At 35.7% G+C, this 16,111-nt stretch overlaps 1 protein-coding gene across 1 annotated transcript in view; it reads right to left on the bottom strand.

Moving 5' to 3' along the window:
- Positions 1-16,111, bottom strand: part of LOC110032755 (protein MICRORCHIDIA 7-like) — a 28,475-nt gene that overhangs the window by 8,339 nt on the left and 4,025 nt on the right. The window contains exons 7-12 of the mRNA XM_020736502.1: positions 7,926-8,001; positions 7,493-7,621; positions 4,270-4,368; positions 3,919-4,020; positions 2,198-2,359; positions 2,019-2,114 (exon numbers count right to left, since the gene is read on the bottom strand). Of these exons, the coding sequence (XP_020592161.1) occupies positions 2,019-2,114; positions 2,198-2,359; positions 3,919-4,020; positions 4,270-4,368; positions 7,493-7,621; positions 7,926-8,001 (664 nt within the window). The remainder of the gene's footprint in view (positions 1-2,018; positions 2,115-2,197; positions 2,360-3,918; positions 4,021-4,269; positions 4,369-7,492; positions 7,622-7,925; positions 8,002-16,111) is intronic.

Here is a 16,111-nt window from a genome sequence, read left to right as displayed (position 1 = left end):
CCCACATGCGTGAAAGACCAAATAAACCTTCTAATGTCTCATGCTAGATAAGAATAAATGAAAAGCTTCATGATACATATCCTAACATGCTTGCAAGAGGAGCTAACATTGTCTCAAAGCCATGTTTCAACCCTCCTAATTGCTTTCAATAGAAACATGCCTAGTTTCACCATTTTAAGGAAGTAATCAAGTCTAACTCCTAGAACATGCTCACATTTCCATTTCTAGATGCTCAAGTAAAAAATATTTTAAAATATAGGTGCAATACCAGCCTAGCAAGTTGTACCATCCAAAGAAAACTATTCCCAGCAGCCTGGCCAAGAGAAACCGAAAGGGAGCAAGGCACAGAGGAGGGGAGGAGTACCTCTTTAAAGCAGAATCCAGCACTAAAGTTTCAGAAAAATATTTCCCAACTCAAACTCCTTTCCAACAGCAAGAGGAAGTCAACCCAAGCACTAGGAATTAAAGAAGAAAGTGAGAAAGAAATTTGGCAGAGTTTTCCCTTTCTCAGAGTTTTTTTTTTTTTTAATGCTCTAAGTCGAGTCCTATATAGACGAGAGAAAGAGAAGAAGCGATCAAAGGATTGTATTCGGCTCGAGGAAACGGGAGGACCAGACGCCCCATACGGGCCTGCGAGAGCGGCAGAGGATGAGATTCGATAAGGAATGGGGAGCCTGCGCTACGGTCGGGCGTGCGAGAGGCGAACGCGCGAACGAGCCTTTCCAACGGCACGAAGAGGGAGCGGGCCAGGCGACCGAACGAGCCAACCTTAAGGCCACGGGATCGAGACACAGAAGAAGGGAGGGGAAGAAAAATAAAATTAGGTTGGGGATTAATAAAAGTTATTAATTATAATAATAATAATAATAAAATATTATTTATTATTATAATTAACACTTAAATGTGTATCTTTCCCCAGACACGTCGTCGTAGTGAAACGAACGTCCCCCTAGGCAAAATCGACGTTCCAGATGCGTCGGCGCAGTCCGTTTCGTCAACCGAAGTTGTTTAGGCAACCTCGTCGACGATCATGATAAAAATGCGTCGCGACCCGAATCACGTCAAAAACTCGGCTCAAGCTCAATTAAACAAGACGGTGCGGAGTGCGACGATGCCAGGTCAACGTGTACAGTCAATCTTGAGGCCAACAGTCCTACAGGGATTCTCCTTGAGCTTCTTCACAGTAGCCCCACCTACTAAGTGCTAGAGACCAAAACTACTATGCGGAACTTCAAGTCAAGGGAAGAAAAGCTCGGAATTTCTAACGGGGAGAGTTCTTTCGCTAGTTTTCTAGGAATAGTCGACAGGAAAGTCCTATGGCTAGATCCTAGACTGTAAAAAAAAGAGAAACTAGGCCTCAATCAAAAGTGGGGTCAACAAACCTATTTAATAATTTTAGACCCTATTCTTATAGTCAATTCTTCAATTTTGTAACCCAACTTAAATTTTACTATCCACAATTTTTTAGCCCCATGTCATGGAGTAGATTTAGCATTTTATTGTTTATATAAAAGAAGACTAATTTTGTTGTTTGAACTATAAGTCACCTTAATGGTGATGAGCATGCTATGGATTATTTTGATTTAACTCATATTAATTAGATTTTAATTTTTTTATTTATAATAAAATTTATAAACTTAAATCTTATATGTAAAATTTTAACTATTTAGTTGAGAATTAAAGGTGAGTAAAAAATTAATTTAGATCGGCCAGTTCTTCATAATCGATAACGGTTAATTGGTTCACCAATTTGACCGACCAATCAAATTAGTTTTCACAGGATGATGCAAAAGCGATACTTGAGGCTACCGATAACTACCATATGCCCGGTTCATAGAAAAACGAGTTGAACCGACCAGTCTGATCTAATTTTTAACCTTGATCCCAACAAACCATGTCGCCAAGTTGATGTCATCGGACTAAATAGAGTATTAAGATGAACTAGTTCATTTGAAACTTTTTTACATAAGCTTATGAAATGTGCAATAACTTGCACAAAGAAGTATCTCTATGCTTACCTTTATCAGTCGATTTTTGTGATAAACATTAAAACCTTGAACATCAATATGATTTGTTGCATCCTTTACAAAACCGATGGTCACAACAGCAAAAATCTGTCATAGAAATTTTGCATGATATTAGCTATAAAACTCAATATTATATTTGAACTAGGCAAAACAAGTCATAAATTATTTACATTTAAATCCTTGGGCACCCCATCAAGGGCTGGTTGTGGCCTGTAAGTTTTCTCCTCTTTCATCATCATGTCATTTATGATATTATGATGTTCAATTTCTTTGCCACGAAGAATTATTCTGAAACTCTGAGGAAGTCTAAGATAAAGAATTGACGCATAACTCTGGCAAGGATAATAACATAGAAAATCAGTATACAAGAACAATGTGAAGTTTTGTAAAAACCAATATATTAGTACTCGGTTTAGAATCTATGCATGATTTGTAATTAATACAACAATTAACTATTTAAAAAGGAGATCCATTTATAGTCAAGAAGACCAAGTAAAATATATGGTAGAGTTTTTTTCCAAATGAAGTTGAAAGTTTGAAAATAAATATATAAGACTAGTTTAAATAATTAAGATTGCCGCGACAATCATGAACTCTGACTCCAAGTGATCATTACATGGAAATATTTCATATTTCAAAAAATATAGTTTCTAACCCAATATTGTCAGAAAAAAAAATTGCACAACTTGATAAATAAATCTACTGTTAGTGTGTGATACACAAGAAGAACAAATTGGCCATGATATACGAATGACCAAATAATATCTTCAACATAAAGCTTGGGCCAAACATGTATATTAGCTAAATAGTTTAAGACTAATCATATACTCTTTACATTTAGCAAGATCTTATCACATTAGAATTCTACACAATCCCCCATTCACCGTTAAATTGAAATCCTATTGCATCCATGAAATTTAATATCAAAGTGCTTCACCATGGAGCAATATGTTTGTACTACAAGTTGTTTTCATTGCTCTAGGAAATCCAACATCGCTCCAGTATGCCACCAGATAGGGACTGAATCCTTGGGAGATCAAATCAATCCAATATATAATTTGCTGGACACTATAAAAGAAAACAAATGAGGCTTGTTTGAGTTCTTTTTTTTTTTTTTGGATTTGTTTTTATTTTAATAACATATTTATTTAGTACTTTTTTAAATTTTCAAAAATGAATTCACTTGTTTTAAAAGCGCTCGATAAACCTAAAAGTTGTTTTGAAAATTTAAAAAAAAAACTAAAGAGGTTGTAACACACCAAACATGTTTTATTTTAAGTAAAAATATAAAAAAAATAAAATTAAAATAAAAAATAAAATAAAATAACAAAGTGATCCCTCCCTAGTATTTCAACATTAAAGATAAGTTTAGCAAACATAAAAAATTTCCGAGAATTTTCACATTGCATAGCAACAATAAGAAGCTCATGTAAAAACCATAATGTTTACTGCTCCACCAAAGCTTTTGATATTTATTATGCAACTGAAATCTCAAAAATGAACATACTGATTGTTTGATGATATTTCTGAGTGTCTCAAACGCATGCATACAGTATCCTCTATCATTCATAATAAATAGCAAGTCAAACAGAGATAAGAGAAATAGTGTACATAATAAACAAAGCACAATCTCTCTAGAGATAATCGTAAAATTCACAGAAGATTGATAAACTGAAGGCCTACAACTGAGAAACGTAAGGATAAGAAAATAAAATGAAAGTAACTTAACCATGATAACCATTAGAAAGAATGATAATCAATAATAAGTAGAAAGAAACTCAATTAATATAATATTAGCATTTCAAATAATATTGGTTTACAAATATTTATGGTTATAATGAAGCGGCAGTTGATTTTCCATAAAATGGGAACAATATAATGGTGATCATACCCTCATTGAGTGATGATATGTAAGAAAATGTCTCGAGTTTGGAAAATTTTTAGACATTTCAATTTTTTTCTCATCTCTGTTAGCACCTCTGATCTGGATGTCCTGCCACATTGGAAATCAACATGCAAAGATTATTAGTGTATATAGGTTTTCTTGGTTGAAATTGAACCATAAAAGTAACAAAAAGAGAAGCAATTAAATCTATTCAAAATCAATTATCATAAATATTTCAGTATAAGACCATAAATCCTACGATTACTCAAAAGCACAAACTAAGACAAAAAATAAAAATAAATAAATAAATAAATAACTGCAAATTATCAAAGAAAAATGGGGACATATACCACTCACTTGAGCATCAGTAACAAAATCAAGTTCAAGCTGTCCTTCATCATCCTCCCATAGGTTGTATATAATTATTCTTGTCCCTTGATCAGCCATCAAATTGAACTACAAAGATGCAGACAATAACAAAAAACTTAAAAATATAGGTGAACACAGCATTTTTACTACTTAATGCTAAGTTTTGTAAGGAAGGTGGTTAGTATTCAAGGAAACCAGAAGGCTATAATGATCCATAATAACACAGGTAATTGAGACACGAAACAGATTGCATTGCCAAGAGTGAAATGTGACAAAAAATGAATATTACATTTTCTTAAGCAAACAAGATAATACACCACAAAATTCCAACAGTTTCCAACGGTAACCCTGCTGCATTTTTTTTTAACAACAATTATAAATTCATTGCTGAGAAAGTCCCTTTTTCAAAATGTGTGAAGCTTATACATTATTTTTTAAGAAAATGTCAGTCAGCAGCATTCTTATAACGCACATTAGCAAATATGATTGTAAAAAGTAGCTTCTGTAAAAACTAAAGAAAATAATCTAACTAAAACAAACATAACTGCATCTTGATACTCCTGTACGATTCAGTTATAACCAACAGCTCTTTTCACCTCAATAAATACCAATTTACTTGTCTAGAACATAAATAAGATATGATTCCACAAGTTCTGTTTTCCTTTCTGCATGTTTGTCTATTCCTTTCTCTTTTCTCCATTTATGTTTAGTCATGAAGAAGCTGTAAATTCATGGTCTCAAAGCCTACGCTCAGTGGCAACCCAAGAATATCACCATGAATTCTTCATCCAACTCTAAAAAAGTTGCGGCACCTAATGCCAGCTCTACCTCAATGCCGGAAGACGAACTCATACCCGGCCAACTAAAATTCCTCATGGAAAACATCAAGAGCACCATCTCCACACAACTTACTCCTGATAATCACCCCACATGAAAGGCCCAAATTTTTAAATTATTTCGAGCCAATGGCTACTAAGGATTCTGGAATGTATTTTGCAGCTGTCCAGAGCATTACAGCGTCGATTCCATGGATAAACCTATGCCAAATATTGATTACATCAAATGGACACACATAGATCAGCACCTTGCAACCTTTCTATATTTAGTTATTTCCTACCCTCCTTCCTTATGTCCTAAATCTTCAAACTGACTCTAACATATGGTCCAAATTGGAACGCCATTTCCAATCTACCAATTAAAGAACAAATTGCACAATGTTTCAATGAGAGACTAATGTATGACCCAAATAAATCTCCAACAATAAAAGGTTGACACTTTCCATCGCCGAAGCAAACCTTGATTCCGAGGACATCATCCCTTATACCCTCAATTGACTATCTCCAAGCTACCGTAGGTTTAAAACAACAATTTGAACAAATCTACATCCTATCAGCCTTCATAATCTTTATACCTTGTTGTGCACTAAGCAACTCAATCTAGCACAAAAAGCCTCCAAGGAATTACATCAATCTAAGCAAACAACTCTCATGGTTGCAACACTAAGTAGTTTTTTTTTTTTTGACGGCTACTCTTATTTGGCATGGATTTATCTATTTCAACATGAAGATAAAACATCGATAAATTTGTTGAGTTTAAGAATCTAGTGGAGAAACAATTCAACACTCCGATCAAAACCCTTCACACTGATGGAGGTGGAGAATGCCTCAACCCCTTTGCACAAATTTCCTTCGGCAATGGGGTATAAATTATCAATGCATTGATTCTACCCCATACAATGTTTGTTACAACTGAAATGCCTTCAAGATTGCTCGCTCCAAGCAACATTCAACTAATAACCAACTTACGTCATCGTAGTCTCGGCCACCCGTCTCTCAAGATTCAATCAACATTAGTTAAAAGTACATCTCTTTGTTCTTCATCCAAAAAAATTATGATGTACTTCATTTCACTTAGCTAAAAGTCATAAACTTCCACACATTACATCTAAATCGCATGCATCTCATCCTCTAGAAGTCATTCATTCGAATGTATAGGGCCTTCCCCAACCCCAGCTATAACTCTATAAATACTATGTTGCTTTTGTTGACAAATACTCTCATTTTTCATGGATTTATCCACTTCGCCATAAAAATGAAGCCATCAATAAATTTGTAAAGTTCAAGAATCTAGTGGAGAAACAATTCAATACTCCTATCAAAACCCTTCACAGTGTCAGAGCTGGAGAATACCTTAAAACCCTTTGTACCAAATCTTGCCTACAACCTCCTGCAACCTAAATCTCCACTCCTTCACGACCACTCCCTCCACAACGACATCCTATGCAAACCCGAAAACAAATGGGTCATCTTAAAACAAGACAAATCCAAGACTAACCCATCAACTTCACTCTTAATTATTGTTGAGAAAGTCACTTTTCCAAAAGTCAATAGAAGTACTATACATATTTTTTGTAAGAAAACGTTTTACAACTAATGCAGACTATCAAATCTGGTTGTGAAAAATAGCTTCCCCAATAGAAATCAAAGCAGTAACTAAATGAAGCTGAGTGAGAAATCTGGAAAGCAAAGCTGTCAAAAATTTGGCCAAAATAGACCTTTAAAGGTGGTTGCACACAAAAACATAAATTTGGCCAAAATAGACCTTTAAAGGTGGTTGCACACAAAAACAGCAACATGCAGAAAATTTTTCAAGATCGCCAACGCAATTAAAAGCAGGATAAATATAAGCTAAATTGTTATGGGGCTTAGACTAGGAGGCCACTACCTTATAGAATACAAAGGCCAAAGTGAATCCTAAATCCAGTCTATGATAACTCTTTGTTTGGATTTATTAAAAATCAAAATTATCATGCTGCTTCAGGATTCTTCAGGATTTTCAATAAATGATTAAAATTTAATTCTTTCAAAAATGAGAAGACCGAAAAAATTATTTTACAAGAACGGGATATGTAGAATGACATCTAATTAAGCAGTAAACAAACAATTATTTAACTATGAAGAGTTTGAATGTTATTTGATAAACAGTTCAATATTTTTATCATATTCAACCAATATAATCACTTGAAAATTATTACATTACAGTCATTTCAAGAATATCTAAAATAGAGTTCCATCATCTGTAAAATAATTTCTAGAGACGACTGTGAATCTATAAGATACCAATCACCCAAGCCTGCTCAGTACTGGCTGAAGATGCGATGAAAACGACGATACTAATCCATCCACCTATCTAAAGTAATGAAGGTATATACCTGTTGAAGCAGATCAGCTTCACTATTATAAGGAGACCATTGAAGTATTAAGTCCAAATTTGTTTTCCAAGCAACAGAGGAGGATCTTTCCATTCGATGCCAATCATTATCTTTCTTTTCATAATCAATCTGATGATAGAAATAAGCATCATTAAGATAAATCAGTCGAGAGTTAAATTACATGCCTAATAGAAAGTAAAAAAAAAGAAAAAAAAAGCATTCTATATTGAGGATTTTAGTCATAGATGAAAGGATGAAATGAAACTAACTTATCATTATAAAAAATAAAATAAAATAAACATTGACAATCAAATCCTAGTGTAAATAAGATTTAAATCAACTTCTTTTGAAGAATACTCAAATGATGTGAAACTTCATGGAAATGTAACTTTAGAATAGAAAAACAACAAAACATTGAAGGAAATTTGCTTACCATAGGAACTATAATATCTTGCTTCTCCGTCTTCTTCAAGAATGTGTAGGACAGGATACCAATGCTCTGTGTTGGACTAAAGCATGCATGAAAAGTGATTATCAGGGCTTGTTAAGCAAACAGGCTAGAAGCGCATTATTTATCAAAGACTTGTATTGCAGTATAATCAGTTTAGTATGACAGTTTTAATCTAAAATCTAAAAATCTAAAATGTTTGGCAGTGTGACAATTTTAATAAACAGTAAGAGGTTGTCTCGTTAGCAAGACAAAAAATAAAATAAATTAAAATTTAAAATCGGAGTGAAAGCACGAAGTAACAATTAAATATAGGTGTGGACCGATGTGGACCGAAGTGTAGTGCTCAAACTCTTTGCCATAAACTTAGGCCTCATTTGGAACAGGTTTTATTGTTGTGAAAAACGTCGATAATAAAGTGAAAAATGGAATAAGAAAAATTGCACGCAGAAAAACACCAGAGTGACACACACATTTACGTGGTTCGGCAAATTTGCCTACGTCCACGGAGCTGCAGAGGATTTTATTTTTTCGAGGAATTACACCGTCGAGCGCCTCGACGTTTACAAGAAAATCAATATTTTCTTCTCTCCCGTCCTCTCTCTCTCTCTTCTTCTCTTTCTCTCTTAGAGGACTTGGTTTGGCCTTGCTTGGCTTTTGGCTTTTGGCATGGCTTGTGGCTTTTGGTATGAGAGGCTATTTATAGAAACCAAGAGAGCGATAGGTGGGAGGTAGGTGGGAGGTAGGTGGGATTCTTAATTAGAAAGCTAATTAAATTCGGTGGACCGGGTCTCCATATTACCCAACAATTCTCCCACTTGGAGACTGGGACAATAACTGCATCACCTACTGATTGCATCATCTACTAGCTATACCGACATTTTCCTCAAATATGATATCCTCCACCTCTACAACTCAAAGCCCTGGTTTTTTATGTCAGAAGACCAGCTGAATTCGAGCACAACTTCAGTTTCTCACGAGTAATACCGTCAGATGACATATCACCGTCAACGTAGCCTTGTATCACCAAGTTCTTTCCTGGGTTACTCCTGTATCTGCTTACAACCCCCACTGCATGAGCAATATTCTGCCCCTATTGAAAACCCTTTTCAACAAGTCCAGCTCTGTACCTCTTACCTTCATCAAGCGCAGTCTTTATCTAGTACACCCACTTGTTGTGCAATGCCTTCTTCCCAGGTAGAAGTTCTGCCAGCTCCCAAGTCTGATTCCCTGGTATGGAACGCGTCTCCCCCACCTTGGTTCCCACTTGCTCGAATTTTCATCTTGCAAGATTTCTTTATAGCTTTGTGGTTCTCCAACATTTGTTTGTATAAGGTCTGATTTTTTTGCCTAAGGCGCTCTACCACTTTTCAGGAAATCGACTTTCTTTTGCTTCCTCATAATGCACCTCTGACTTATATGTCAACGTCTGAGTAAATCTGTGGTCATATATAGTGTCATTTTTCTTACCCCGAGTCAATACTAATGCTCCTTTGGTAACCTTCTAAGTGTTATATGAGAACACTACCGAATGACTACCCTCATTGAGCTGCCGAACAGAGATGAGGTTTTCTTCAACTCAGAAACGTGTTTGACTTTTTGTAAAGTCCATTTATTCTTGTTAGGGAGTGCAATATCAACGTATCTCATCCCCACCACGCTCAGAGCTTTTCTATCAGCCAGATGTACCTTCCCAAAATTACCTGCAACATAACTTCGATAAACTCCCGGCGGGAAGATGTATGGAAGGAAGCCCCTGAATCCAGTATTCAGTCATCAACAGAACTGTGAACTGTCAGCAATAGCACATCCTGTATCCTGTATTTCTTCATATTTCTTCATATACAACATTAGCATCATCATTTTCCTTCTTCTTTGAATTCCTGCAGTTCCTTTTTATGTGGCCAGCCTTGCCACAATACCAACATGTTGCCTGTTGACCATACTTTGATTTTGATCTTCCTCTATTTGAGTTCCTGTCATGTGATCTCCATTTGGAATCAACATTCAACGCCGAACTTGAACACGAGGTCTCGCCAAAATCCTTCTTGCGTACCCCGTAAGTCAAAATCAAATCACGAATATCATCATATTTCAGCTTAAATTTACCTGCAGAACTGCTAACTGTCATCCTCATAGTTTTCCAGCTATTTGGCAATGAAGCCAACAATATTAGTGTACGTATCTTATCATCAAAATCAATTTCAACAGATGACAATTGATTTGTGATAGTATTAAAATTATTCAGGTATAGAGCAACAGACACGTCTTTCGTCATCTTTAAGTTGAATAACTTTTTCATCAAATGCACATTATTACTCGTCGATGGTTATTCATACATACCTAATAAAACCGCCATGAGATCCGCAGTGTTGGGCAACCGATCTAGACAGGGTTAATCGAATAACCCCAGAACCTTTCGATCCAACAGATTTCATTCCGCCTCATTCATCTTTTATGGTCGTTTTCCAGTAACGGAAGATGAAGTTTCTTCTCATAGAGGTAGTCCTCTATCTGCATCCTCCAGTAAGCAAAATCTGTGTCATTGAACTTCTCAATCTCCGATGTAATCACTTCGTCTCCGCTCATCATTCTTCCTTAGATCCGAACCCAAGGCTCTGATACCACCCATTATGCCTCGTCCATCTTTTCCGGTCATTTTCCCTATAACGGAAGATGAAGTTTCCTCCCATAGAGGTAGTCCTCTATCTGTATCCTCCAGTAGGCAAAATTTGTGTCATTGAACTTCTTGATCCCTGATGTCATCACTTCGTCTCCGCTCATCATTCTTCCTTAGATCCGAACCCAAGGCTCTGATACCGGTTGTTGTGAAAAACGACGACAATAAAATGAAAAATAGAATGAGAAAAATTGCATGCAGAAAAGCACCAGAACGACACACAGATTTACGTGGAATCTGCCTACGTCCACGGGGCTGCAGAGGATTTTATTTCTTTGAAGAATTACACCTTCGAGTATCTCGACATTTACAAAAAATATTTATATTTTCGTCTCTCCCTTCCTCTCTCTCTCTCTTCCTCTCTTTCTCTCTTAGAGGACATGGTTTGGCCTTGCTTGGCTTGTGGCTTTTGGCATGGCTTCTGTCAAGTCATAAGAGGCTATTTATAGAAATCAAGAGAGCGGTAGGTGGAATGTGGTAGGTGAGCGATAGGTGAGAAGGTAGGTGAGCGGTAGGTGGGATTCTTAATTAGAAAGCTAATTAAATTCGGTGGACCGGATCTACACATTACCCAACATTTATAATGTTGTGTATTTTAGAGAATGCCATAAATTATTTTTCTAATTTATTTGGCTCCAATGCTGATCTAGTTTCTCTTTCAATGAAACCCATTTATTTTTCATTTCAATTTGTTATTCTCGTCTGGCTTTGTGAGCGTTGTCCGCGGTTTGCAGAGTAAAAGGTTAATTTTACCCTCATAACAAACCAACGATCAGATTTATAATCAATTAAAATTAATAAATAAAAATAAAATAAAAATATATTATATTTTATTTAAATCAACATTTTAATATAAATAAATAAAATTTAAATATCTCCCTACTCATAACATCTTATGACTTTGTGAATAGCTCGTGTACAGCTCGATAAGCAAGCGGGCAAATAAAACTTTTGAGCTCAATATATAAACGAACAGTGACATTATTTAACAAGTCGAGTTTGTACTCGCTCAAGCGTGACTTGTTTACACTCCTAATAACTGCATGTACAACTAGGGTTGTCAAAATAAATTTTTGTTCGCAAACAGCAAACATAATAAATATTTTGTGTTCTGAATATAAACGAGCGGGAGCTGGTGTTCGGCTCTTTTACAACCCTATCCCCAATGCAGTTCACCTCCTCCTCTTGGCTTCCCTCGCCATGTGAAAGGTCGCAGCTTCACAGTGCATTTTTTAAGCATTTAATCCTCGCCAGAGCCCATAATCTCGCCGGATTCTTCTTGTTGGACCATTTTTCTTAGCTCGCTCGATACACGTAGTTCTCAACTTCATCCCAGCGTCTTCAGATGCCCTCCATCATCCCCTCCGACTACTGTGCCTAAGTACAAATCTGTCGTCCCCTCCCGCCAGCATTCCTAAATCTCAAAATTGGGGTTTTTACATGCAACGCGAAACCTATCCATTACCTATCTAACAAGTAAAGTTTTAAGACCGAAATAATAGGAATACCATTTACGAAACGTCAAGCTAGCCTAAAGCTTTAACGCAAACGGAAAAATCTCCCGCCAAAACCATCCCCTCTCCAGCTTCGCCTTCTTCTCCCCTCCACAACCGCGCAAATGATACCCACCATGTGGGGGGCTTCCCCACCGCCTTCATCGGGTCCACTATCCTCACGGCTCCCGTGAACGTAGCGGAATATTAAGATGTTTAGTACTGCATGGTTTTACTATTAGAGATTTTCTTTAGCACTACTAAATAAAAAAATATTTAAATACGTAATTTCATATGAAAGCCACAGACTATAATATGATTTTACTCAAGAAAAATGTCAGTACATTTACAACTATATTGTACTCTGAGTGAGATGGGCTTTGAGCTTCTCTCTTCTTCTCTACTTTAGAGAAGAACATACGTCAAATTTTAATTAGAGTTCGTATATTAGAATTCCGAACATAATATTTTCTCTAATGAATGAGGGTGTATTTCTAATTTTTTACTTAACAAAATTTTGTTTTACATGCTTCTTTAAGAATCTGCAATTAAAAATTGAATTTTGCAATTAGACTATTAGAAAGTTGCGGTTTGATCTTTTAAAAAAAAAATTTATACACCGCAACTTTTTTAACACAAGCTTCTTCTGGGGTTTGTTTGTGGCAACTGCAACAATTTGAAGAAGCAACTATAAAGATGCTATAGAAGAATATATTATTCATAAAGCTATGGTAGCTACTACAATTTTTTTTAAGAAAAAAGGTCATGTCGCAGTTTTTTAGCAATCTTCACACTTAGTCGGGTTTGGTGGCAAAACGTAGCTTTCAACTGCAGTTTATTTAAAAAAACTGGCAAAACATAATTTTCACAAAAAGAAAAAATTATGATGTGGCATCACACCGTCGACCCAAACGCACCCTGAATGATAATTAAAAAAAGAATAAAACAAATTAATATTCAGAATTCAAACTTGTATGAGCTTATTACTTGTTTGGGGCGGCTTCGAGGTATCAAATCGCATGAATGGTAGTTTGGATTTCAATTCTTAGGGGGATTTTTCGCAAGCATTGTGTTTCATTAAAAGCATCATTTTTATGATATGATCGAGCGAGTGTGTACTGTGTTTTAGTAAAGATAATAACTCTTAATTTCTTTGTTTTTGAGTGTTGTTTGTGTCTATTCTTAAGACACTATTTATGCGTGAAGCTGAGAAGGTAATTAAAAGTGTATTTCGTTGCATAAAATTTTTGTGGGCATATTCATTATGTTTTTTCGTTCAATCGGATTCAACTTTCCTCTATTAGTTTTGTATGCATTTGTTCAGATCAACTTTTCTATTTTATCCTTCTGAATCTAATGATATCGGTATGGTTTGACACTAATAGAAAGAACTTTTTCCTTTAATGTAAAGGCATGCTTGTGCTCCTTCAGTGTCAGGCAGTGGAAAGATGTAAGAAAACCAATGTAGAAGCTATTGAACACACTTTGGAATCTTCAATAACTACGGCGTCTGGGTCTCCCCTATACTATGTAGCTCCACTAAATAGCCCTACGATGCTCTCTGTGTCATCTTGGCCATGGTTTTGTGTGATACCATGGTTTTTCATAGGCTAACATCTCCTCTTAGCACCATATTCTTCCCCTCAATCCAAATCTCCATGGTCAGGGATTTCCAATTCACCTTCATCTCTGCAATCATAAATAGTTACTTTATTCCCAAAATCACATAAGTGCTTCCCAAGTTCAAAGGAAGGAAGTCAGCTTGCCTAGCCATATGTGCCTAAGAAGGGTATATTCATACCCGCAATACATTCCAAGTTGGGTCATCTTGTCATGTGCATGATAAAATTCCTTTGTGTAGGTGGGCTGCCTCAAGCTTTTTCTCATACAAGGACTACTCTAGTAGCATTTGAGCAATCTCTGATGAGGTTCGCTTTGCCAAAGCTAGCAGAAGCACTTCAGAGATGAACTAATGTGTTCATCTAATCCTCAGAAGTACGATTACATCGTGATACCATTTAAAATAGGAATTAAATCATCACTCTCAAGGAATCCTCAATAAGAATCTTGCTTGATAGATTCATATCAAAGGTATCCCTCGTGGGTTGGACCACTCAGACCACCCAATCCATGTCAGTAATACGACTTTTATCTACTTTTCCTGTCGCAATCACGACCTCAAAAATTATCATATTCAACAGCTTTAGCCTTAGCTGGTCCACGACCCAATTTGAGATGAAATTGCGGGTTTCTTCGCTATCCAACAACACCACTACCAATTTCTCCTCGATCTACCCCCTCACCTTCATGATATGATTTAGAGTAAACTTCACCACTGATTTGAATGACACCTTTGATATATCTAACTAAAAGTGCTTCTCTTCCTCCACCATTTTTTCCTCCGACTCTTCACTGTCTACATCCTCTCTCTCACAAACTTTCAAATAATCTTATTAAAGAGGGATTCATTTTCATTGTGATTGTTTTGACAATTAAGATGAGGAGTGCTTGCCTTGGGCTCAATATTTGCACCAAACCATAATGATCAAATTCCAATTGTGAGCCTATTAATAAAGAAAATTAAATGAAATAATAGCGAGTACCATAGATAAGCAACCAAAGGATCTGGAGCGTGCACTCCTTGCATAGATGGCTTGGGATATACTTCTCATCACATCAAAAATATCATCTATGTTCACTCTTGTCATGCACCTTTGTCTCTGTGATGTGCTTAAAATTGACCTCGGGAAGGGCCCCTGCTTTCTCTCTTTAGTTTCTCCTTTTGAAATGACAATGCATGGGTCCTCAGTGTCATGGTCATCGAGGTACTCTTATTGAATCCTCCAATGGTGTCGCTTTTGTTGGTCTTCTTCATTTATTTCTTGTCTGCCATTATCTGAGCGAGCTTTATCATCTCTCTCAATCCATAGTCTCAACGATCAAAGTTTTGTCGGTATGTTGACTTTTATGTCACTAATGAAGTTCCCCTCAAATCATGCTTCAACAATTTCCCTCAACAATCTCGATAATAGCTCGAATCTCTCTCAATATTCCATGATAGTTCCCTCTTGAGTTAAGGCATAAACGTGCTCATGTTTCTTTACGAATGGCTTTAAAGCGTTCCAACAAGCAATTTTAAAATTCCCCCTCGAACAAATCATGTAGATGTTTTCTTCCTCATGTTCCTCTAGCTTGATTCCTTTCCCTTTCAACTTTGTCAATGAATCTCTAGTCATCCCCCCTTGGTTAAGGTTCACAAATGAAGTCACAGACAGGATTTTGGATTAAATCTTGATAAGCCTCCTCAACATCTCATCTACACCCTCAAATCGGTTTTCCATGGAAGAAAACCTTCCGTCTATAGTTGAGAATCTTTTCACCATCCCAAATTTTAGTTGTCCCACTTCTTCCAATCTTTCTTCCAAAGCATCAACTTTTCTTGTTATCTCCAATATCATACTCTAATACTAATTTGATACATATTGAAACCAAAATTAGTGAACAAATGACACAAAATAAATAGGAAACCCTAAATTAGGGCTAAGTTTATCAATTTATAAGCAAAACAACTAAATATAAGCTTGATCTACAATTTGAGTGTTAGATCATCTCTGCACAAACCCTAGATGACACTAGGAACAAGAATTCAAAGGAAAAATAACAAGAAAACATAACATAAAGCAGCCTCAGCTAATTAGCCTTAATAAATAATGCACAAAAAAAATTTAAAAGTCATATATTTTATTGTTGTGTAGAATACTATATTATTATTATTATTATTATTTTGTAATCTTCGAGCTAAGTTATTGCAAAGAAAGTATTATATCAATTCATATATGGACAATTATTTTTAATTAAAATAAACAAGAATATACATATATTCACATTTTTCTTACTTTTTCATAAAATTAATAAAAAACATATTTTCTCATTTTTAAAAATATATAGGCATTTTACTCATTTATATGAAAAAACTACGTCTAAAAGCTTAACCCAAA

The sequence above is a fragment of the Phalaenopsis equestris genome, unplaced genomic scaffold, assembly GCF_001263595.1.
Source record: "Phalaenopsis equestris unplaced genomic scaffold, ASM126359v1 Scaffold001019, whole genome shotgun sequence".
In the NCBI taxonomy this organism is placed as follows: Eukaryota; Viridiplantae; Streptophyta; class Magnoliopsida; order Asparagales; family Orchidaceae; genus Phalaenopsis; species Phalaenopsis equestris.
Note: the sequence above shows the minus strand (reverse complement) of the source record. Positions and strands in the feature narration are given on the sequence as shown.